The sequence below is a fragment of the Hordeum vulgare genome, chromosome 6H (assembly GCF_904849725.1).
Source record: "Hordeum vulgare subsp. vulgare chromosome 6H, MorexV3_pseudomolecules_assembly, whole genome shotgun sequence".
Classification (NCBI taxonomy): Eukaryota; Viridiplantae; Streptophyta; class Magnoliopsida; order Poales; family Poaceae; genus Hordeum; species Hordeum vulgare.
In genome coordinates this window covers 540798879-540824584 of record NC_058523.1, presented here as the reverse complement: position 1 = coordinate 540824584, position 25706 = coordinate 540798879, and the positions used below count along the sequence as shown (strand labels likewise).

At 45.8% G+C, this 25706-nt stretch overlaps 2 protein-coding genes across 3 annotated transcripts; one reads left to right on the top strand and one right to left on the bottom strand.

The window, feature by feature from the left end:
* The first annotated feature begins 9509 nt into the window (after window positions 1-9509).
* Window positions 9510-19744, top strand: LOC123402935 (ATPase 8, plasma membrane-type-like). Of its 2 annotated transcripts, XM_045096905.1 has the most exons (4): window positions 9639-11855; window positions 11987-12340; window positions 12438-12622; window positions 19711-19744. In XM_045096905.1, the coding sequence occupies exons 1-4, from the start codon at window positions 9639-9641 to the stop codon at window positions 19742-19744; spliced, it is 2790 nt and encodes a 929-aa protein (XP_044952840.1). The 2 variants fall into 2 exon arrangements, with proteins under 2 accessions (XP_044952839.1, XP_044952840.1); XM_045096904.1 differs by lacking the exon at window positions 19711-19744 and having other exon boundaries at window positions 9510-11855; window positions 12438-14613.
* Window positions 14520-15187, bottom strand: LOC123402936 (60S ribosomal protein L39). Its single transcript, XM_045096906.1, has 3 exons — window positions 15086-15187; window positions 14879-14982; window positions 14520-14777 (listed from the first exon to the last, which is right to left on the bottom strand). The coding sequence occupies exons 1-3, from the start codon at window positions 15086-15088 to the stop codon at window positions 14729-14731; spliced, it is 156 nt and encodes a 51-aa protein (XP_044952841.1). The 5' UTR covers window positions 15089-15187; the 3' UTR covers window positions 14520-14728.
* Window positions 19745-25706: the final 5962 nt, after the last annotated feature.

Here is a 25706-nt window from a genome sequence, read left to right as displayed (position 1 = left end):
CACGATAGTTCAGTGCGAAATACTTAATGGCTTAGAAGCAAGGCGCCGAAAACGTTGTAAAACGTCACGGAACATAAGTGATGTTCTAAAGAGATGAAATTGTGATTTCATGCTTGTGCCCTTGTTAAGAGGTACGAGACCTCCGACAAGATTCTTTGTCCACAAAGTAAAGGAGAAAGGCTCAATCGTTGAGCGTGTGCTCATATTGTCTGAGTACGACAATCGCTTGAATCAAGTGGGAGTTAATCTTCCAGATGAGATAGTGATAGTTCTCCAAAGTCACTGCCACCAAGCTGTGAGAGCTTCGTGATGAAATATAACATATCAAGGATACATACAATGATCCTTGAGCGATTCACGATGTTTGACACTACGAAAGTAGAAATCAAGAAGGAGCATCAATAGTTGATGGTTTGTAAAACCACTAAGTTTCAAGAAAGGCAAGGGCTAGAAGGGATACTTCGTGAAACGGCAAAACAGTTGTTGCACTAATGAAGAGACCCAAGATTAAACCCAAACCCGAGACTAAGTGCTTCTGTAATGAGGGGAACAGTCACTGAGGCAGAGCAACTCTAGATACTTGGTAGATAAGAAGGCTGGCAAAAGTCAAGAGAAGTATATTAGATATACATGATGTTGATGTGTACTTTACTAGTACTCCTAGTAGCATGAGGGTATTGGATACCGGTTCGGTTGCTAAGTGATTAGTAACACGAAATGAAAGCTACGGCATAAACGGAGACTAGCTAAAGGCGAGGTGACGATACGTGTTGGAAGTGTTTCCAAGGTTGATATGATCAAACGTCGCACGCTCCCTCTACCATCGGGATTGGTGTTAAACCTAAATAATTGTTATTTGGTGCTTGCGTTAAGCATGAACATGATTGGATCGTGTTTATTGCAATACGATTATTCATTTAAAGAGAATAATGGTTACTCTATTTTCTTGAATAATCACCTTCAATGGTTTATTGAATCTCGATCGTAGTGTTACACATGTTCATAATATTGGTGCCAAAAAGATACGAGTTAATGATGATAGTACCACTTACTTGTGGCACTGCCGCTTGAGTCATGTTAGTATAAATTGCATGAAGAGGCTCCATGCTGATGGATCTTTGTACTCACCTGATTTCGAATCACTAGTGACATGCAAACCATACCACATGAGCAAGGCCTTGTTTTCATTGAGATGAAATAAGATAGTAACTTGTTGGAAGTGATACATTTTGATGTATGCAGTCCAATGGGTACTGAGTCACGCAGTGGATATCATTATGTTCTTACTTCAGTGACGATTTGAGTAGATACAGGAGTATTTACTTAATGAATCACAAGTCTGAAATGTTGAAAAGTTCAAATCCGTTTCAGAGTGAAGTTCGTCGTAACAAGAGGATAAACTGTCTACGATATGATCATAGAAATGAATATCTGAGTTACAAGTTTTGGTACGCAGTTAAGACAATGTGAAAATTGTTTCGCAGTTCATGCCACCTGGAACATCATAGTGTCATGATGTGTCTGAACGTCATAGCCACGCACTATTTGGTATGGTGCATACTATGATGTCTCTTATCGAATTACCACTATCGTTTATGGGTTATGCATTAGAGACAACCGCACTCACTTTAAATAGGGCACCGCGTATTTCCGTTGAGATGACACAGTATAGACTAAGGTTTAGAGAAATCTAAACTGTCGTTTCTTGAAAGTTTGGGGTTTCGACACTTATGTGAAAAAGTTTCAGTCTGATAAGCTCGAACACAAAGCGGATAAATGCTTCTTCATAGGGTATCCAAAACAGTTGGGTACATCTCCTATCTCAGATCCGAAAGCAAAGTGTTTGTTTCTAGAAACGGATCCTTTCTCGAGGAAAGGTTTCTCTCGAAAGAATTGAGTGGGAGGGTAGTAGAACTTGATGAGGTTATTGAACCATCACTTCAACCAGTGTGTAGCAGGGCGCAGGAAGTTGTTCCTGTGGCGCCTACACCAATTGAAGTGGAAGCTGATGATGGTGATCATTGAGCTTCGAATCAAGTTACTACAAACCTCGTAGGTCGACAAGGTCGCGTACTGCTGCACAGTAGTACGGTAACCCTGTCTTGGAGGTCATGTTGTTGAGCAACAGTGAACCTACGAGTTATGGAGAAAGCGATGGTGGGCCCGGATTCCTACAAATGGCTGGAAGCCATGAAAATCCGAGAGAGGATCCATGTATGAAAACAAAGTGTAGACTTTGGAAGAACTACTTGATGGTCATAAGACTATTGAGTAGAGGTGGATCTTTAAAAGAAGACAGACGATGATGGTGATTAGTCACTATTAAGAAAAGCTCGACTTGTCGCAAAGATGTTTCCGACAAGATCAAACTGTTGACTATGATGAGTCTTTCTCACTCGTAGCGATGCTAAAGGTCTGTCAGAATTATGTTAGTTGTTGATGCATTATTTATGAAATATTGCACATAGGATGTCAAAATATTGTTTTCTCAGCGGTTTCCTTGAGCAAACATTGTATGTGATACAACCAGAAGGTTTTGTCGATCCTAAAAGATACTAGCAAGTATGCAAGCTCCAGTGATCCTTCAATGAACTGGTGCAAGCATCTCGGAGTTGGAATATACACTTTGATGAGATGATCAAAGATTTTGGGTTTGTACAAGGTTTATGAGAAACTTGTATTTCCAAAGAAGTGAGTGGGAGCACTATAGAATTTCTGATAAGTATATGTGGTTGACATATTGTGGATCAGAAGTAATGTAGAATTTCTGTAAAGCATACAAGGTTGTTTGAGAGGAGTTTTCAAAGGAATACCTGGATTGAGCTACTTGAACGTTGAGCATCAAAGATCTATGGAGATAGATCGAAAGCGCTTAATGGAAGTTTCAACAAGATGCATGCCTTGACAAGTTTTTGAAGGAGTTCAAAATAGATCAGCAAAGAAGAAGTTCTTGGTTGCGTTGTGAGGTGTGAATTTGAGTAAGACTCAAAACTCGACCACGACAGAATAAAGAGAATAGACGAAGGTCGTCTTCTATGCCTTAGCCGTAGAATCTAAAGTATGCCATGCTGTGTACCGCACCTGATGTGTGCCTTGACTCAAAGTCTGTTGAGAGGTACAGAGAGTGATCCATGATTGAATCACTAGCAGCGGTCAAAATTTATCCTTAGTAACAAATGGACTAAGGAATTTTTCTCGATTATGGAGGTGGTTAAAGAGTTCGTCGTAAAGGGTTACGTCGATGCAAGCTTTGACACTAATCCGAATAACTATGAGTAGTGAAACGGATTCATATAGTAGAGTAGATGTTTGGAGCATTTCCGAATAGCACGTAGTAGCAGCATCTATAAGATGACATAAAGATTTGTAAAGAACACACGGATCTGAAAGTTTCAGAACCGTTGACTAAAACCTCTCTCACGAGCAAGACGTGATCAGACCCCAGAACTATATGGGTGTTGGATTCGTTGGAATCACATCGTGATGTGAACTAGATTATTGACTCTAGTGCAAGTGGGAGACTGTTGGAAATATGCCCTAGAGGCAATAATAAATTAGTTATTATTATATTTCTTAGTTCATGATAATCGTTTATTATCCATGCTATAATTGTATTGATTGGAAACACAATACTTGTGTGGATACATAGACAAAACACTGTCCCTAGTAAGCCTCTAGTTGACTAGCTCGTTGATCAAAGATGGTCAAGGTTTCCTGGCCATAGGCAAGTGTTGTCACTTGATAACGGGATCACATCATTAGGAGAATCATGTGATGGACTAGACCCAAACTAATAGACGTAGCATGTTGATCGTGTCATTTTGTTGCTACTGTTTTCTGCGTGTCAAGTATTTGTTCCTATGACCATGAGATCATATAACTCACTGACACCAGAGGAATGCTTTGTGTGTATCAAACGTCGCAACGTAACTGGGTGACTATAAAGATGCTCTACAGGTATCTCCGAAGGTGTTAGTTGAGTTAGTATGGATCAAGACTGGGATTTGTCACTCCGTGTGATGGAGAGGTATCTCAGGGCCCACTCGGTAATACAACATCACACACAAGCCTTGCAAGCAATGTAACTTAGTGTAAGTTGCGGGATCTTGTATTACGGAACGAGTAAAGAGACTTGCCGGTAAACGAGATTGAAATAGATATGCGGATACTGACGATCGAATCTCGGGCAAGTAACATATCGAAGGACAAAGGGAATGACATACGGGATTATACGAATCCTTGGCACTGAGGTTCAAACGATAAGATCTTCGTAGAATATGTAGGATCCAATATGGGCATCCAGGTCCCGCTATTGGATATTGACCGAGGAGTCTCTCGGGTCATGTCTACATAGTTCTCGAACCCGCAGGGTCTGCACACTTAAGGTTCGACGTTGTTTTATGCGTATTTGAGTTATATGGTTGGTTACCGAATGTTGTTCGGAGTCCCGGATGAGATCACAGACGTCACGAGGGTTTCCGGAATGGTCCGGAAACGAAGATTGATATATAGGATGACCTCATTTGATTACCGGAAGGTTTTCGGAGTTACCGGGAATGTACGAGGAATGACGAATGGGTTCCGGGAGTTCACCGGGTGGGGGCAACCCACCCTGGGGAAGCCCATAGGCCTTGGGGGAGACACACCAGCCCTTAGTGGGCTGGTGGGACAGCCCACAAGTTCCCTATGCGCCAAGGAGAATAAAATCAAGAGAGAAAGAAAAAAAAAGGAGGAGGTGGGAAGGAAAGGGGACTCCCTCCCACCAAACCTAGTCCAACTCGGTTTGGGGGGGGAGAGTCCTCCCCCTTGGACTCGGCCGACCCCCTTGGGGCTCCTTGAGCCCCAAGGCAAGGTCCCCTCCCTCCCACCTATATATACGGAGGTTTTAGGGCTGATTTGAGACGACTTTTCCACGGCAGCCCGACCACATACCTCCACGGTTTTTCCTCTAGATCGCGTTTCTGCGGAGCTCGGGCGGAGCCGTGCTGAGACAAGGTCATCACCAACCTCCGGAGCGCCGTCACGCTGCCGGAGAACTCTTCTACCTCTCCGTCTCTCTTGCTGGATCAAGAAGGTCGAGATCATCGTCGAGCTGTACGTGTGCTGAACGCGGAGGTGCCGTCCGTTCGGTACTAGATCGTGGGATAGTTCGCGGGGCGGATCGAGGGACGTGAGGACGTTCCACTACATCAACCGCGTTCACTAACGCTTCTGCTGTACGGTCTACAAGGGTACGTAGATCACTCATCCCCTCTCGTAGATGGACATCACCATGATAGGTCTTCGTGCGCGTAGGAAAATTTGTGTTTCCCATGCGACGTTCCCCTACAGTATTTATAGAGAAAAAGGGGGCTCGGTTAACCGGAATCGCGATCCGGATCCAACCGCGGGGTCGGATTCGGACGAGTCCGAACGCGGGTAAGGGTACGCGGCCGTGTAGAGGGGTTTACCGGAGACGAGAGGGATAGCGGGCGACGCGGCAACGATATTTAAACCACCGTCAGCCGTCCGACGGTAGACCAAATACGGTGCCGCTACGGGCGACCGTTCGGGTACCAGACGGTCTCCGATCGCAACGAAATTCAACGGGCGGCCTCGCTATAACTAATCACGACCGCACGTCAAATCTCAACCCGATCAGAGAAAGTTTTAAACGCACTTTAAAAACAGGGTTCTGACGGTGCCGCGGGCGCGTGCGTGTGCGGTCGGACTCAGAACGGACAACGACGAGGACCGGCAACTACTAGCGGATGCAAGTTTGAAAACTGGCGGCAACGGAGATGCCGATGCAATGCAGATGATGCGAATGATGCGATGATGACGTGACAAATAAAAATAGACACACGACGAAAACGGAAAGAGAGGGGAATCTTCTGGAACGTCGGTCTCGGGCTGTCACACGAAGCCCGCGCGTCGGTGCAAATGAATCCAAGATACTTCCATTGAATTTAACAGAGTACTTCACAGATGTGACACAAGTCATTATCCAGTCCACCCATCTGTGACAGAAGCCCAACTTTTGCATCATTTGCTTCAATAAAACCCAATCCACCCTATCATAGGCCTTCGATAGATCCAATTTATAGGCACAAAAACTCTTGGTGGGGTCTTTTTCCTGCTTTATATGGTGAAAGCATTCAAAGGCCACTTGCGCATTATCCGTGATCAGTCTACCTGGAACAAAGGCACTCTGCTCCGGAGAGATAATTTCGTCCAGGAGGGGGCGTAGCCTGTTAACAAGGCACTTTGAGATAACCTTATAAATAACATTACAAAGGCTTATAGGTCTATAGTGTGTCACCCGGGAAGGGTTAGCAATTTTCGGTATAAGAACAATAGTTGTAGAATTAACCCCATCCGGCATGACTCCAGTTGCAAAGAAATCTTTAATTGCTGCAGTAACACTAGATTTCATGGTATCCCAATTCCTCTGGAAAAACCTCGCAGGTAGCCCATCAGGACCAGGAGCTTTAATGGGACCTATTTGAAATAGGGCATCCGAAATTTCTTTGTCAGTGAAATCTGCCACCAGGCGAGCATTGTCCCCATCGGTTATTTTCCTCTCAAATAGGTCCAGAACTGCAGTAGGCTCTAAAGATGGATCGGCCGTAAAGATGCTGGTGAAGTATCCATTAATGAGAGACGCAATATCAATCGCATCCGTGGAAGCCCCACACGTGTTGCCAAAGTGTACGAGTTAGGTGACCGCCCCTAAGGGTTGCCATTTGTACGGGTTCCGGTGATCGCCCCAAGGTTGCCAAAGTGTACGGATTCGGTGACAACCCTCAAGGGTTGTCATTTGTACGGGTTCGGTGACCGCCTTCAAGGGTCCTTTAGTTGAATCATGACATATTTCATTGTGTGAGGGCGTAGGAAGATTACGGTGGCCCTAGTGGCTTTTTAGTGAGCATTGTGCCTCCACACCGCTCCCTTATCCGAGCTATCAGTTAGGGTGTGAACTTCGGGATACATCATCGTCTCCTCGTGCCTCGGTTATTTCTTAGCTGAGCCCTTTACTTATGCACTTTACTTTGTGATAGCCATATTGTTTCATGTTATATATCTTGCTATCAGTTAGTTGTTTATCTTGCTTAGCATAAGTTGTTGGTGCACATAGGTGAGTCTAGTTGTTTTAGGTTTTGTGCTTGATTAATTAAATGTTAGTTTTATTCCACATTTGTTCAAGCCTAAACCGTAATTATTTTAAAGCGTCTATTCACCCTCCCCCCTCCCTAGATGACATCTATGTCCTTTCACTAAGCAATGATTGAGATTATAGGAACTCAATCCTAATTGTCCAGGAAGGTCGACATCACTGTAGCAGTTGCATTACCATCGCATGCATAAATCTAGGTACATCGTTACCTCTTAAATCCTTGATGGAGTAGCCATATCACCTCATCTAGCACCCCACTTATATACCTAGTATTGCAAGATTATTGAGTGATATCGTCGATGAGCAGGATATTTCTTAGATAATTGCTATCTGTCATGCCTAAGCCAAGCCCCAAACCTTCTAGCTTGGACATCGCCAATGTAAAGGAAAGGGGTGGAAAAGAACATGATGACAAAAGAAAAGAAAGGGATTGTCTAGGACACATCTAAATCTGGGTTAGTTATTGCACATCTAATCTAATTGACTAAATCAAACATTAAAAAAAACTTCACCTAAAATCAGTGACATAGAACTTAGATGTGCAATACTTAGGGCACATCTAGATGATCTTCAGCAAAATTAAAAAAATCGATCAAAACACGTGTGTAAATAACTAAATATGCAATACTTATAGCACATCTAGATATGCTTTAGCACATCACTCCCCGGCTGTAGACCATGTTCAATAAGGGTGTGTGTTTCACATTAGGTGTGGCATGCGCTTCGTTGTACAAAAGTGTGTGTTTCATATATTTATCTCGGTTTTGATGATTTTTCTTGTATTTTTCCCAATGGAAGTGGTCGCGCGACCTCAATTTTCATTACGCCAACTTATAACCTTTTACACTTCGTTCATGCAACAAACAGCAACACCAAAAGTGGCAGCATATATCCTCCTCATATATCTGGCTATTTTATAGGACGTTCTCTCGAAAATTTGCACGAAACAACATATCAAGCAAATAACCTTCTACTGGTAAGCACCAAGACCCCCCCCCCCCCCCCCAACACCACTGAACAGAGAACAACAAAACACTAAATATAGACAAACTGAAAAGCCACGCTGACGAAGCAACCCCATTCTCCCCACAGTCGGCCCTAGCCACGAGCACCACCATAGACATCGCACACCACTTGGGCCAGCCTCTTAGGCACTTCCTACGAATGTTTAGCACTCCTCTTTTCGGTAGAACACTTCCGTAAGAATATTTAGAACTCCTCTTTTATGTGGAACAGCCCAAAAATCCATTAGAAAGCATAGAGTAGAGATTACAACAATGATATCTTTAAGTAAAATGCTTTGATTTATTTTTTATAAAGACCAAAGTAAAGCAGCGCACCAAGGGAAACAACGACACGGTCTTTATCGGTATAGGTTGAGATCCCATTCTCACAAGATTAAAAAAAATGAACATTGGTTTTTGGAATTACCCAAGGAACTCCCCACGACAACAATGTTTGCCCGGCTCCGGTGAGAGGGAAACAAAACGGTGACATACCATCGGTTCACTTTAGTGTTTGTAGTCGTCGCTAGGTGATCTACGGACCTGTATGCTCTCCCTCTGCAACTTAATATAAGACATTCTTTAACACCATCATAGACTCTAAAAATGTCTGATAAACGGTTAACGAGGTAGTAATTTTTTACTTCTAAAATAATGTCCTTTGAACTGCCTTAGAGAGTTGACTAATAGATTGGAAGTTTTCAAGAAAGATGAACATTTCAATTTTATTATTGTGTTAAATAAACAAACATGTTCATGTGAACGTGTGGGCTAGTGGAAGAAACGAAAAATGCTAGACGTACGGACGTTTTACAGGTTAATTACGGGCTCTTTCCATTTAATTAAACCAAACCCCCCTGATTTCAGGTGGGTGGGGCCTAAAGCTACCCCTTAGTTCAATCACTGCTTGACACATTGAGTCCACTCCGTGTTACCCTGTAAAAGTTCCGTCGATGTAGCATTGTTGTGGAAGAAACACCAGTGGTGTGCACTGAAGAGCAGGAAACGCAGCTAGGAGTAGGAGTAGGAGCAGGAAGAAGAAGAGCAGAGAGCGAAAGCAGGGGTGCGCCGCGCGGGTCGCGCGCGGCCGCTGCATGCGGCATAGACCAGTCGTGCGGCAGTGAGCTACCCCCGCCCGCGGCGAGCCCGGTGGCGCGGTATAAGGATCGTGGGGCGCCCGCACCCCCACCTCGTCGTCTTCAACCAGCAGAGGGACCGCGAGGGCCTCCCTCCATCCCTACCCTCCATCCCCCATCCATGAACTCCTAGCCCCCACTCGCTCCCAGCTCCTGAGCTCGGCGCGCCACCAGCACAGCTCAGCCCACCACCACCACCACCACCACTACCACCAGCAGCAGCAGCGCGCGCCTCCCCTCCCCGCGCGCGCGCGCGGCCACGCCCACGCACGCACACGCACACGCCAAGGTAGCAAAGCGACCGAGAAGGAGGGGGAGAGACCGGCGGAGGCAGCCGGCGCCATGGCGTCCATGACGCTGGAGGACGTGAAGAACGAGACGGTGGACCTGGAGACCATCCCGGTGCCGGAGGTCTTCAGCCACCTCAAGTGCAGCAAGCAGGGGCTGAGCGGCACCGAGGCGCAGAACCGGCTCGCCATCTTCGGGCCCAACAAGCTGGAGGAGAAGACGGAGAACAAGCTGCTCAAGTTCCTCGGCTTCATGTGGAACCCGCTGTCCTGGGTCATGGAGGCCGCCGCCATCATGGCCATCGTGCTCGCCAACGGCGGCGGCAAGCCCCCCGACTGGCAGGACTTCGTCGGCATCGTCACCCTGCTCTTCATCAACTCCACCATCAGCTTCATCGAGGAGAACAACGCCGGCAACGCCGCTGCCGCCCTCATGGCCGGCCTCGCCCCCAAAACCAAGTGTCTGAGGGACGGCAAGTGGAGCGAGATGGACGCCTCCTTCCTCGTACCCGGCGACATTATCAGCATCAAGCTCGGGGACATCATCCCCGCCGACGCCAGGCTGCTCGAGGGCGACCCGCTCAAGGTCGACCAGGCCGCGCTCACCGGCGAGTCCATGCCCGTGAACAAGCACTCCGGCCAGGGGGTTTTCTCCGGGTCGACGGTGAAGCAGGGCGAGATCGAGGCCGTCGTCATCGCCACCGGCGTGCACACCTTCTTCGGCAAGGCGGCGCACCTCGTCGACAGCACCAACAACGTCGGTCACTTCCAGCAGGTGCTCACCGCCATCGGCAACTTCTGCATCATCTCCATCGCCGCCGGGATGCTGGTGGAGGTTGTCGTCATGTACCCGATCCAGCACCGCGCCTACCGCGACGGCATCGACAACCTGCTCGTGCTCCTCATCGGCGGCATCCCCATCGCCATGCCCACCGTGCTCTCCGTCACCATGGCCATCGGCTCCCACCGGCTGTCCCAGCAGGGCGCCATCACCAAGCGCATGACCGCCATCGAGGAGATGGCCGGCATGGACGTGCTGTGCAGCGACAAGACGGGCACGCTCACGCTCAACAAGCTCACCGTCGACAAGACGCTCATCGAGGTGTACGGCAGAGGGATAGACAAGGACACGGTGCTCCTCTACGCCGCCAGGGCGTCCCGCGTGGAGAACCAGGACGCCATCGACACATGCATCGTCGGCATGCTGGCCGACCCCAAGGAGGCCCGCGCCGGCATCCAGGAGGTGCACTTCCTCCCCTTCAACCCCGTGGAGAAGCGCACGGCCATCACCTACATCGACGGCAACGGCGACTGGCACCGGATCAGCAAGGGCGCGCCGGAGCAGATCATCGAGCTGTGCAGGATGCCCAAGGAGGCCGAGAAGAGGGTCCACGGCCTGATCGACCAGTACGCCGACCGGGGGCTGCGGTCGCTGGGCGTGTCGTACCAGCCGGTGCCGGCCAAGAACAAGGACAGCCCCGGCGAGCCGTGGCAGTTCGTGGGGCTGCTGCCGCTGTTCGACCCGCCCCGGCACGACAGCGCGGAGACGATCCGGCGCGCGCTGCACCTGGGCGTGAACGTGAAGATGATCACCGGCGACCAGCTGGCCATCGGCAAGGAGACGGCGCGGCGGCTGGGCATGGGCACCAACATGTACCCTTCCACGACGCTGCTGGGCGACAAGAGCACGGAGATGAGCGGGCTCCCCATCGACGAGCTGATCGAGAAGGCGGACGGGTTCGCCGGGGTGTTCCCGGAGCACAAGTACGAGATCGTGAAGCGGCTGCAGGACCGGAAGCACATCTGCGGCATGACCGGGGACGGCGTGAACGACGCGCCGGCGCTGAAGAAGGCGGACATCGGGATCGCGGTGGACGACGCGACGGACGCGGCGCGGTCGGCGTCGGACATCGTGCTGACGGAGCCCGGGCTGAGCGTGATCGTGAGCGCGGTGCTCACCAGCCGCGCAATCTTCCAGCGGATGAAGAACTACACCATCTACGCCGTGTCCATCACCATCCGGATCGTGGTCGGGTTCATGCTGGTGGCGCTGCTGTGGAAGTTCGACTTTGCGCCCTTCATGGTGCTCATCATCGCCATCCTCAACGACGGCACCATCATGACCATCTCCAAGGACCGCGTCAAGCCGTCGCCCACCCCCGACTCGTGGAAGCTCAAGGAGATCTTCGCCACCGGCGTCGTCCTCGGCACCTACATGGCCCTCGTCACCGTGCTCTTCTTCTACCTCGCCCACGACACCGAGTTCTTCCCGGTACTTCTTCTTTCTCCTCTCCTTCCCTCCGGCGATCGATCGCCTCCCTCCTCCTTCCCTCCAGGCTACAGGGATCAACCGACATGATGGATCGATCGATTGTAAGATAATATAAATGGAATGGAATGCAGGAGACGTTCGGGGTGAGGTCGATCCGGGAGAACGAGAAGGAGATGATGGCGGCGCTGTACCTGCAGGTGAGCATCATCAGCCAGGCGCTCATCTTCGTGACGCGGTCGCGGAGCTGGTCGTTCGTGGAGCGGCCGGGGGCGCTGCTGGTGATCGCCTTCTTCGTGGCGCAGCTGCTGGCGACGTGCATCGCCGTGTACGCCAACTGGGAGTTCTGCAAGATGCAGGGGATCGGGTGGGGGTGGGGGCTCTCCATCTGGGCCTTCACCGTCGTCACCTACATCCCGCTCGACATCCTCAAGTTCATCATCCGCTACGCCCTCAGCGGCAGGGCCTGGAACAACATCAACAACAAGGCAAGCCGCCATTCCCATCCTCCATCCATTGCCCACCAACTCCATTACAAGCTCTCTTCTCATTGATTGACCGTCCATGGAATGGAAAATGTCGCAGACGGCCTTCACCAACAAGAACGACTACGGCAAGGTGGAGAGGGAGGCGCAGTGGGCGACGGCGCAGAGGACGCTGCACGGCCTCAACCAGGGCAGCAACAACTCCGACCTCTTCGCCGACAACAATGGCTACCGCGAGCTCTCGGAGATCGCCGAGCAGGCCGCCAAGCGGGCGGAGGTGGCCAGGCTCAGGGAGCTGCACACGCTCAAGGGCCACGTCGAGTCGGTCGTCAAGCTCAAGGGGCTCGACATTGAGACAATAAACCAGAGCTACACGGTATGATCATCGACGACGACCAACCTCGTCAACGGCGATAGACAGGACAGGCAGCAATATCTACACCTTAAGTTTTTTTTTTTGCCCCCCTCTGCCTCCCGCCGAGAGGCGGAAGGCTTGGAGCGGGGAAGATTGGTTCAGATTTTCTCAGGGTTGTTATTTTTCTAACCTAGATGTTAAGAAGTTGTTGGTTATATTTGTATTTTGCAGTGGGGAGGGGGAAGAAGAGTGCCCTCTCTTCAGTATGTATAGGAGTACGGTTTTGGGTTCTTCTTTTGCTTGTAATCTGTAAGCTCTTCGATCTTGTTGCACAGCCAATGTTAGCTTGTTATGTGAAATAAACACTCATTCATACAAAGAAAGCCAAACTTGTACACTAGCAATTTCATCAATAAATAATAAGGGATCGACCACGCTCCTGGGGCGATGTTCACCAGACCGCGGAGATGAAATTGCTTCGAAATTGCTAGTAAACAGACTAGCCACAGAGCTATCTAAAAGAACTCACAGAGGTCCAGAGAAAGCAAATTTGCAACTCGGCTAAGCATGCGCCGCTCACCGGACTGACAGTGAAACCAAGCAGCATATGCTGTACTAACACAGACATGGCCTGTCCACTAACCACACAAGAAGGCCAATGAAGTAATGATGACGGATGATTCTTAATAGAAGAGCTCAAGATGAAGGTTGGCATTCACTTAACAATCACAATTATGAACAGACAACAATCATGAACGAGCAAACCAAGGACACTTAAACAATGCAATACCATACATATAAGCAGATGAATGCTCAGTATAGGTAAGCAGGAACCCTAAACAAAATCAGTTCGCTCCACGAATGCTCAGAAATAAGCACACGAATTTGCAACAATCCTCCAGCACCATGAAGACCATATTTAAGATACTAGCTAATAACACTATAATTCATATTTTTGGTCACCAGCTGTAGGCACCAGGTTAGGATTTCAAAACAGAACATTCCACAAGGGAGGATGTAGTTTGTACTGACTAGAGAAAGGCACGGCACTACGGCACATTTGTCAATGTGACATTTCTCAGCAAAACAAAAACAAACCAACGTGACATTTTAGTGTACGAATTACTGGGCATAGTATTTATAGTGGGGGTAGGGAATTGAGTTGATAACATTCAAGTGAAAGCATGGATAAAACTAAAAGTTAACTCAAAACTGTATAGCACACTCTGTATCTACAGCATGGCTATACAGTACATTCAGACTTGACATGTAAACAGGATACAAGACCTGGCCCTACTCAAAATATACTCCTCCCTTCCTAAATATGTGTCTTTACTCCCTCCGTTCCTAAATATGAGTCTTTTAGACGATTCCACTAATGGACTACATGCGGAACAAAATGAATGAATCCACATTCTAAAGTATGTCTATATACATCTGCATTTAGTCCCCTAATGGAACCTCTAAAAAGACTTATATTTTGAAACGGAGGGAGTATAAGCTAACTACTGTAAACACATGCTGGTATGGTAACCAATCATGCCAAAACATGTAGGACATGAAATACTTGAGCCAGTTTCAGTACAAATCAATAAAACAATCATTAAATCCAATCTCTCTCACTCTCTAGGTAGGCTACCACAACATATCTCCAGAAAAAACACTACAACTACACAAACATCAACTACGTACTACAATTACTATGCCCTTTGACCACTACAATGGCACAATACAAACAGAGGAACACAGAAATAACCAGCATCAGCACAACATAGTTGACCACATGGACCAAAATTAAGTCATGGAGACAATTTAACAAGGGAGAGATATAGCAAAGGTTCTTTACTTGGCACAGCATGGTAACATCGGTACACCAGAGTACAAGCAAACCCTCTCAACATGACGAAATTCATAACAAAAACATCCTGGAATCCACTTCCTAGCTTAGCTTGCATGATAAACAGTGAAACGTCCATAAAACAAAATGCAGATAAATCTTGGAACCATGGCTCCCCCACGCGGCGGCCGGTCCGGATCTAGAACCCGAGCTTGGTGCGGCGCCAGTGCCTGCGCTTCGCGTTGTACCTGAGCACGGAAGAGAGCCAATGGTGGGTCAGCACGCGGACGCCGGGCTGGATCGAAGAGGAAGAAGGAGCGAGGGGGGAGGGGGAGGAGGCAGCCGTTACCTGATGGTGTTGTCGGTCCGCATGCGGATCCAGTAGGGGATGGGGCGGTTCTGGCGCTGCTTCTTGGCCAGCTTCTGCTTGATGCGGAAGGTCTTGTGGGACGGCTGCGGGGAGGAGACAAGAAACGAACGGGAAGCCGGGTTAGAGGGAGGATGAAACGCTAGAGGAGAGGGTGGGACTTCATGGAAGGAGAGGAAGAGAGCGTACCATCGTCGCGGCGGAGACGAAGACGCAGCGGCGGCTTCGGCGGCGGCGGCGGGAGCAAAACCCTAGGTCCGTGAAAGGGTGGAGTGGTGGGCAGTGGGAAATATATAGTACAGACGCGTAGCGATTAAGGGTGGGCTCGTTGGGCTAGGCCTTGTCTTTCAGGCCCGGTCTACGCTTTCGGGGATTACAGTCACATTTAAGGCCCGCGAGCAAATCCAACGGTGGACAATCTGTTCATTATCCAAATGGATTAGACAGCTTTCTTATAAAGTCACTTGCACACGCAGCTCAAACTTATTTGGCGTCTTGTTTTAAACTGCCTGGAAGTATATGTGAAAAAGTTAAATTCGATGATCAATTTTTTTCTTATGGGGAAGCAAGAATGGCCAGCAAGTATATGTGAAAAGTTAAATTCGATGATCAATTTTTTTTATGGGGAAGCAAGAATGGCCAACGGAAATCACTATGGGTCTCATGGGACACTATGACGATGCCAAAATATGGAGGGATTAGCTTCAAGGATTTTGAATTATTCAACTTGGCCCTGTTAGGACACCCAGCATGGCGCGTTCTCTAGGTTCCAGAGACACTGAGTGCACATATAGTTAAAGCAGTGCACTTGCCTTTGTGAGAAATCATGGAAACATCGTTAGGCTCCTCTCCATCTAAAACATAGAGAGCCATAGTTGAAGGGCGAGCCATGCTAAAGCTTAATTTGATCATGCGAATAGTTAATGGTGCAACAACGAAAATATGGGGAGACAATTGGATACCGAGGACCGAAAGGCTCTGGCTAGTGGCAACCTTAGTATTAGACACTCCATAACTGGTGGCCGAACTATTGACTCGACTTCTTGTGAGTGGGACATGACAGAGTTAGAGCGAGTTTTCTTGCCCATGGACATACAAGCAATTTGTGCCATTTTCATCAACACGTCTCCGCAGACCGATATCTGGGCATGGCATCGCGAAAAATATGATAACTTCATTGTCTGCTCAGCGTACAGAATGATGGTGACAAAGAAAAAAGTTAGGGAGGATTGGATTGAAGCATACCTGTTGGAAATATGCCCTAAAGACGATAATAATGTTATATTTTTCATATTCATAACTAAGAGTTGATATTCTATGTTATAACTACTATGATCCTGGAATATGCGATTCAGTGAAAAGGTAAAAAATAATATGTTTATCATAAAATATTAATACATAGAAATGGATTTTACTTGAAAAATGCAACATAATCTAAAATAGCCATGTCACAGAGGAGAAACATTTCCTAAATTGTTATGAATAAGGTAGAAAAATCCTAAAGCTTGCAAGGGATCACTAAAAAAGACATAAAATTTGCCATGTTTGGAAAGACAAAAAAAATATGAATTTGCCATCTGATTTATCACGTCTAGAATTGCCATGTCACGGTTTCAATCACAAATGTCACATATAACAATGAGAAGAGGCAAAAAAACATGCAAAAAACTAAATTTACAATCTGACTATTAGAAACATTTCCAAAAATTGCCAAGTATTATACATCAAATAATCCATAATTTACATTCTAATCAGGAAAAAAAATTGACATGCGGACATTACATGTCAGATATCAAATGTTTGAAAATCATAAATTGGCTAGGTGGACATTACGAAAAATGTGAACTAGCCATGATTAGAAAAAAAATATTATATGACTTTGCCATGTGCGAAGAGGAGAAATATTTCTAAATTTGCCATTTGTAGAAACAAATTTATTTTGAAAAAACAAACCAAATCAAAATCACTATTAGAAATATTTCAAAAAATATGACATCACTATACACCAATAATCCAAAATTTGGCATATAACCATGATTTGTTTGCCATGTGGGCAATACGAAAAATGTGTAAATTTTTCCATGCAAGTAGTTTGAAACTTCATTTTTGCCTTGTGGACATTACGAAAAATGTGTAAAATTTTCCATGCAAGTAGTTTGAAACTTTATTTTTGCCTTGTGGACATTACGAAAAATGTAAACTTGCCATGTTTAGAAAACAAATATGATATGAATTTGTCATGTGAAAAAATATAATTTTTTATATATTTTCATGTTCATAAAACAACTTTACTTAGAAAAAACAAAACAACAACTAAAATTTTCCATGTGACTATTACAAACATTTCTAAAAATCCTAATTCGTGTACACCCCAAGAAAGCAAAATCTGTCATATAACAATGATTTGTTTTCCCACGTGGACATTACAGAAATGCGTAAACTTTGCCATATGACATGTTTGAAAATTCATAAATTTGCCATGTGGACATTATGAAATTGTGTGAACTTGCCATGTTAAGAAAGCAAACATGACATGATTTTTACCAGTGTATATACTAGATTTTCCACACTTGCAAATTCTGAAATGGTACGTGAATGTAAAAAATTACCATGCAAATTCAATCAAAAAATTACCCTAGTGACCATTTTGATGTTGTTTTTTTAGAATTGTCATGTACCTAGTACAAAGTTTTGCATATTTTTGTCATGTGAGAGGTGATTTTCTATGCATGGTGGTAGCTACACATGCATGATGACAGTTACAAACCCTTTGGCATAAATGCCTTTTTAGATATATGAGGTGTCGGGTTTCTTATGGCATTGGAAGAAGTGCGTTTTTGTTGTATAGAAATGACTTTTTATCACTTATGCTTATCATTTTTATTACCTTTTCGACACAAGTGCCTTTTTATTGTGTAGAAAGCGGTTTTTCTCACTTCTGTCAGTCTTTTTGCATGCTTTTTTTTGGCATAATGGCACGTTTCCTTGCCTAGCTGCTCCAAAGTCGCGATATTTTTGTTATAGAGTTATTTTTCCTATTCCAAAATAATTAGAGATAAAAATAGGGTAGGTGCGTAGCTACCATCATGGGTAGCAACTTATTTCCTATTTAACAAAAATTGACACGTAAATATGGGTTGACAACAAATACATCACATCTTAAAAAGATACAAAAAAGGAAAAACAATCTTTAAAAGGTTTCATAGTTTTGAAATTGCCATGACATGTATAACATTTCATATGAATTTACACATGATAGGAGGTTCAACTTCGTAGCTTTATATCGAGACATCCAGGATACAAACCAGGAGTAGAGAGTAGCAAGCACACCTTCTCGCTTGATAGGTCTCCAATATATCAATAATTTATGAAGTATGCATATCATATTTACCCATGTTTACAATACCTTTGATGCACTTTTATATAATTTAATGGAAATAACCTGGACTGATGCTATTTTCAGTAGAATTATAGTGATATTGTTTTTGTGCAGAAAATAAAAGTTTGAGAAATCATCCGAAACTTTTTGACGATTTTTTCTGGAATGAAAGGGACCGATGAAGCTTCGAAGGAATGTCAAAAGACCCACAAGGCATCTAGGCGCGCCTAGGAGGGATGGTCGCGCTAGATACCTTGTGGGACCCCTATGGCACCTCCTGGCTAAAGTCCAACGCTGAAAATCCCTATGTATTCAAAAGACCCCAAAAGTTAACCTATAACTTACGCTCCGCCGCCGCAAGCCTCTATTCCAAAATGATCTCATTCAAAGCCATGTTCCGGCACACTATGAGAGGGGTAAATCAACACCGGAGTCCATCTTCATCATCCCGGCGGTCTCCATGACAAGGAGGGAATAGTTCACCATCGGGGCTGAGGGTATGTACCAGTAGTTATGTGTTTGTTCGATCTCTCTCTCTCTCTCTCTCTCTCATTCTTGACATGGCACATTCTTGATGTATCATGTGCTTTGTTAATATAGTTGAATCATACGGTGTTCTTCCCTTGCTATCTTAATGTGATGAATTGAGTCTCTCCCTTTAAGGTTTTGTTATGTCGGGTTGAATATTGGATTTTAGATCACTTGATGTATGTCTTGCATGTGGATACCCGTGGTGACAACTAGGAGTTCTATTGATTCACTTGATATATGTTTTGGTAATCAACTTGCAGGAATCTGTGGTGGTATTGGGGTAATCAATGCATATGGTTTGATACACGTTCTTGTCCTACTTTCTCCGATAGAAATCTTGGGATACTCTTTGAAGTTCTTTGTGTGGATTGAATATGATGAATCTGAAATTGTTTGATGCATGTTGAATAATTAACTCATAGATACTTGTGGTGACATTAGAGTATCTAGGTGATATTAGTGTTGGTTGACGCATATCATAGGTGTTATTCTCGTACGGACTCTAGGGCTGTTTGTGGCACTTATAGTGTTGGAATTATGCCCTAGAGGCAATAATAAATATAGTTATTATTATAATTCCTGTATCAAGATAATCGTTTATTATCCATGCTATAATTGTATTGAATGAAGACTCATTTACATGTGTGGATACATAGACAAAACACCGTCCCTAGCAAGCCTCTAGTTGGCTAGCCAGTTGATCAAAGATAGTCAGTGTCTTCTGATTATGAACAAGGTGTTGTTGCTTGATAACTGGATCACGTCATTAGGAGAATCACGTGATGGACTAGACCCAAACTAATAGACATAGCATGTTGATCGTGTCATTTTGTTGCTACTGTTTTCTGCGTGTCAAGTATTTATTCCTATGACCATGAGATCATATAACTCACTGACACCGGAGGAATGCTTTGTGTGTATCAAACGTCGCAACGTAACTGGGTGACTATAAAGATGCTCTACAGGTATCTCCGAAGGTGTTAGTTGAGTTAGTATGGATCAAGACTGGGATTTGTCACTCCGTGTGACGGAGAGGTATCTCGGAGCCCACTCGGTAATACAACATCACACACAAGCCTTGCAAGCAATGTAACTTATTGTAAGTTGCGGGATCTTGTATTACGGAACGAGTAAAGAGACTTGCCGGTAAACGAGATTGAAATAGGTATACGGATACTGACGATCGAATCTCGGGCAAGTAACATACCGAAGGACAAAGGGAATGACATACGGGATTATATGAATCCTTGGCAGTGAGGTTCAAACGATAAGATCTTCGTAGAATATGTAGGATCCAATATGGGCATCCAGGTCCCGCTATTGGATATTGACCGAGGAGTCTCTCGGGTCATGTCTACATAGTTCTCCAACCCGCAGGGTCTTCACACTTAAGGTTCGACGTTGTTTTATGCGTATTTGAGTTATATGGTTGGTTACCGAATGTTGTTCGGAGTCCCGAATGAGATCACGGACGTCACGAGGGTTTCCGGAATGGTCCGGAAACGAAGATTGATATATAGGATGACCTCATTTGATTACCGGAAGGTTTTCGGAGTTACCGGGAATGTACCGGGAATGACGAATGGGTTCCGGGAGTTCATCGGGGGGGGGGCAACCCACCCCGGGGAAGCCCATAGGACTTGAGGGTGGCACACCAGCCCTTAGTGGGCTGGTGGGGCAGCCCAAAAGGGCCCTATGCGCCTAGGAAAGAAAATCAAAGAGAAGAAAAAAAGGAGGTGGGAAGGGAAGGAAGGACTCCCACCCACCAAACCAAGTCCAACTCGGTTTGGGGGGGGGAAGCCTTCCCCCTTGGACTCGGCCGACCCCCTTGGGGCTCCTTGAGCCCCAAGGCAAGGTCCCCTCCCTCCCACCTATATATACGGAGGTTTTAGGGCTGATTTGAGACGACTTTTCCACGGCAGCCCGACCACATACCTCCACGGTTTTTCCTCTAGATCGCGTTTCTGCGGAGCTCGGGCGGAGCCGTGCTGAGACAAGGTCATCACCAACCTCCGGAGCGCCGTCACGCTGCCGGTGAACTCTTCTACCTCTCCGTCTCTCTTGCTAGATCAAGAAGGCCGAGATCATCGTCGAGCTGTACGTGTGCTGAACGCGGAGGTGCCGTCCGTTCGGTACTAGATCGTGGGACTGATCGCGGGATTGTTCGCGGGGCGGATCGAGGGACGTGAGGACGTTCCACTACATCAACCGCGTTCACTAACGCTTCTGCTGTACGGTCTACAAGGGTACGTAGATCACTCATCCCCTCTCGTAGATGGACATCACCATGATAGGTCTTCGTGCGCGTAGGAAATTTTTTGTTTCCTATGCGACGTTCCCCAACAGTGGCATCATGAGCTAGGTTCATGCGTAGATGTCTTATCGAGTAGAAACACAAAAGTTTTTGTGGGCGGTGATGTGCGTTTTGCTGCCCTCCTTAGTCTTTTCTTGATTCTGCGGTATTGTTGGATTGAAGCGGCTTGGACCGACATTACTCGTACGCTTACGAGAGACTGGTTTCATCGCTACGAGTAACCCCGTTGCTCAAAGATGACTGGCAAGTGTCGGTTTCTCCAACTTTAGTTGAATCGGATTTGACCGAGGAGGTCCTTGGATGAGGTTAAATAGCAACTCATATATCTCCGTTGTGGTGTTTGCGTAAGTAAGATGCGATCCTACTAGATACCCATGGTCACCACGTAAAACATGCAACAACAAAATTAGAGGACGTCTAACTTGTTTTTGCAGGGTATGCTTGTGATGTGATATGGCCAACGATGTGATGTGATATATTGGATGTATGAGATGATCATGTTGTAATAGTAAATATCGACTTGCACGTCGACGGTACGGCAACCGGCAGGAGCCATAGGGTTGTCTTTATACTAACGTTTGTGCTTGCAGATGCGTTTACTATTTTGCTAGGGTGTAGCTTTAGTAGTAATAGCATGATTAGCACGACAACCCCGATGGCAACACGTTGATGGAGATCATGGTGTGGCGCCGGTGACAAGAAGATCGTGCCGGTGCTTTGGTGATGGAGATCAAGAAGCACGTGATGATGGCCATATCATGTCACTTATGAATTGCATGTGATGTTAATCCTTTTATGCACCTTATTTTGCTTAGAACGACGGTAGCATTATGAGGTGATCTCTCACTAAAATTTCAAGACGAAATTGTGTTCTCCCCGACTGTGCACCGTTGCTACAGTTCGTCGTTTCGAGACACCACGTGATGATCGGGTGTGATAGACTCAACGTTCACATACAACGGGTGCAAAACAGTTGCGCACGCGGAACACTCGGGTTAAGCTTGACGAGCCTAGCATGTGCAGACATGGCCTCGGAACACATGAGACCGAAAGGTCGATCATGAATCATATAGATGATATGATTGGCATAGGGATGCTTACCACTGAAACTATACTCAACTCACGTGATGATCGGACTTGAGCTAGTATAAGTGGATCATGAACCACTCAAATGACTAGAGAGATGTACTTTTTGAGTGGGAGTTTAGCGAATAATTTGATTAAGTTAAACTCTAATTATCTTGAACATAGTCTAAAGTCCACTTTGAATATATTTGTGTTGTAGATCATGGCTCACGCTACAGTCATCCTGTATTTTAATACGTTCCTAGAGAAAGCTAAGTTGAAAGATGATGGAAGCAACTTTGTAGACTGGGCTCGTAATCTTAAGCTAATCTTACAAGCTGGGAAGAAGGATTATGTCCTTAATGCTGCGCTAGGAGATGAACCACCCGCTACGGCTGATCAGGATGTTAAGAACGCTTGGTTAGCACGTAAGGAGGACTACTCAATAGTTCAATGTGCAGTCTTGTATGGCTTAGAACCGGGACTTCAATGTCGCTTTGAGCGTCATGGAGCATTTGAGATGTTCCAGGAGTTGGAGTTTATCTTTCAGAAGAACGCCCGGATCGAGAGGTATGAGACCTCTGATAAATTCTATGCTTGCAAGATGGAGGAAAACTCGTCTGTCAGTGAACATGTGCTCAAAATGTCTGGGTACTCAAACCGTCTAGCTGAGCTGGGGATTGAACTCCCGCAAGAGGCTATCACTGACAGAATCCTTCAATCACTGCCGCCAAGCTATAAAGGCTTTGTGTTGAACTACAACATGCAAGGGATGAACAAGTCTCCCGGCGAGTTGTTTGCGATGCTGAAAGTCGCAGAGTCTGAACTCCGTAAAGAACATCAAGTGTTGATGGTGAATAAGACCACTAGTTTCAAGAGAAACGGCAAAGGCAAGAAGGGTAATTCAAAGAAGAGTGGCAAGCCTGTTGCCAATCCGATGAAGAAACCCAAAGCTGGACCTAAGCCTGAAACGGAGTGTTACTATTGCAAGGGTATGGGTCACTGGAAGCGCAATTGCCCCAAGTATCTGGCAGATAAGAAGGCGGCCAAAGAAAAATCAGGTATATTTGATATACATGTTATTGATGTGTACTTAACCGGCTCTCGTAGTAGTGCCTGGGTATTCGATACCGGTTCTGTTGCTCATATTTGCAACTCGAAACAGGAACTGCGGAAAAGACGAAGGCTGGCGAAAGATAAAGTGACGATGCGCGTAGGAAATGGTTCCAAGGTTGATGCAATCGCCGTCGGCACAGTTTCACTTCAGTTACCATCAGGATTAGTGATGAACTTAAATCATTGTTATTTAGTGCCTGCGTTGAGCATGAACATTATATCTGGATCTTGTTTATTGCGAGACGGTTACTCTTTTAAGTCAGAGAATAATGGTTGTTCTATTTCTATGAGTAACATCTTTTATGGTCATGCACCTAATGTGAGAGGATTGTTCATATTGAATCTTGATAGTGATACGCATATACATAACATTGAGACCAAAAGAGTTAGAGTTAACAATGATAGCGCCATACTTTTGTGGCACTGCCGCTTAGGTCATATTGGTGTAAAGCGCATGAAGAAACTCCATGCTGATGGACTTTTGGAGTCACTTGACTTTGATTCACTTGACACGTGCGAACCATGCCTCATGGGCAAGATGACTAAGACTCCGTTCTCCGGAACAATGGAGCGTGCAAGTGACTTGTTGGAAATCATACATACCGATGTGTGTGGTCCAATGAGCGTGGAGGCACGCGGCGGACATCGTTATTTTCTCACCTTCACTGACGATTTGAGCAGATATGGTTATGTCTACTTGATGAAGCACAAGTCTGAAACATTTGAAAAGTTCAAGCAATTTCAGAGTGAAGTGGAAAATCATCGTAACAAGAAGATCAAGTTCCTACGGTCTGATCGTGGGGGTGAATATCTGAGTTTCGAGTTTGGTACTCACTTAAGACAATGTGAAATGGTTTCACAGTTAACACCGCCTCGAACACCACAGCGTAATGGTGTGTCCGAACGTCGTAATCGTACTCTATTAGAGATGGTGCGATCTATGATGTCTCTTACTGATTTGCCGTTATCGTTTTGGGGTTATGCATTAGAAACAGCTGCATTCACTTTAAATAGGGCACCATCAAAATCTGTTGAGACGACACCATACGAACTGTGGTATGGCAAAAGGCCAAAGTTGTCGTTTCTTAAAGTTTGGGGATGTGATGCTTATGTCAAAAAGCTTCAGCCTGAAAAGCTGGAACCCAAAGCGGAAAAGTGTGTCTTCATAGGTTACCCAAAAGAGACAGTTGGGTAAACCTTCTATCTCAAATCCGAGGGCAAAGTGTTTGTTGCTAAAAACGGAGCTTTTCTCGAGAAGGAGTTTCTCTCGAGAGAATTGAGTGGGAGGAAGATAGAACTTGACGAGGTTGTCGAACCTCTCATCCCTCTGGATGGTGGCGCAGGGCAAGGGGAAACCTCTGTCGTTGCGACGCCGGTTGAGGAGGAAGTTAATGATGATGATCATGAAACTCCAGTTCAAGTTTCTGTCGAACCACGCAGGTCGACGAGACCACGTGCTGCTCCAGAGTGGTACGGTAATCCCGTCTTATCAATCATGTTGTTAGACAACAATGAACCTGCAAATTATGAAGAAGCAATGGTGGGCCCAGATTCCAACAAATGGCTAGAAGCCATGAAGTCCGAGATAGGATCCATGTATGAGAACAAAGTGTGGACTTTGGAGGTACTACCTGAGGGCCGCAAGGCTATTCAGAACAAATGGATCTTTAAGAGGAAGACGGACGCTGACGGCAATGTGACCGTTTATAAAGCTCGACTTGTGGCAAAGGGTTTTTCACAAGTTCAAGGAGTTGACTACGATGAGACATTCTCACCCGTAGCGATGCTTAAGTCCGTCAGAATCATGTTAGCAATAGCTGCATTTTTCGATTATGAAATCTGGCAGATGGATGTCAAAACGGCGTTCCTTAACGGTTTCCTTAAGGAAGAGTTGTATATGATACAACCCGAAGGTTTTGTCGATCCTAAGAATGCTAACAAGGTGTGCAAGCTCAAGCGATCCATTTATGGACTGGTGCAAGCATCTCGGAGTTGGAACAAACGCTTTGATGAGGTGATCAAAGCATTTGGGTTTATACAAGTGGTTGGAGAATCTTGTATTTACAAGAAAGTGAGTGGGAGCTCTGTGGCGTTTCTAATATTATATGTGGATGACATATTGCTGATTGGAAACAACGTGGAGTTTTTAGAGAGCATAAAGGATTACTTGAATAAGAGTTTCTCTATGAAGGACCTGGGAGAAGCTGCTTACATTCTAGGCATTAAGATCTATAGGGATAGATCAAAACGCCTGATAGGACTTTCACAAAGCACATACCTTGATAAAGTTTTGAAGAGGTTCAAAATGGAACAGTCCAAGAAAGGGTTCTTGCCAGTTTTACAAGGTACGAGATTGAGTAAGACTCAGTGCCCAGCAACTGATGAAGATAGAGAGCATATGCGCT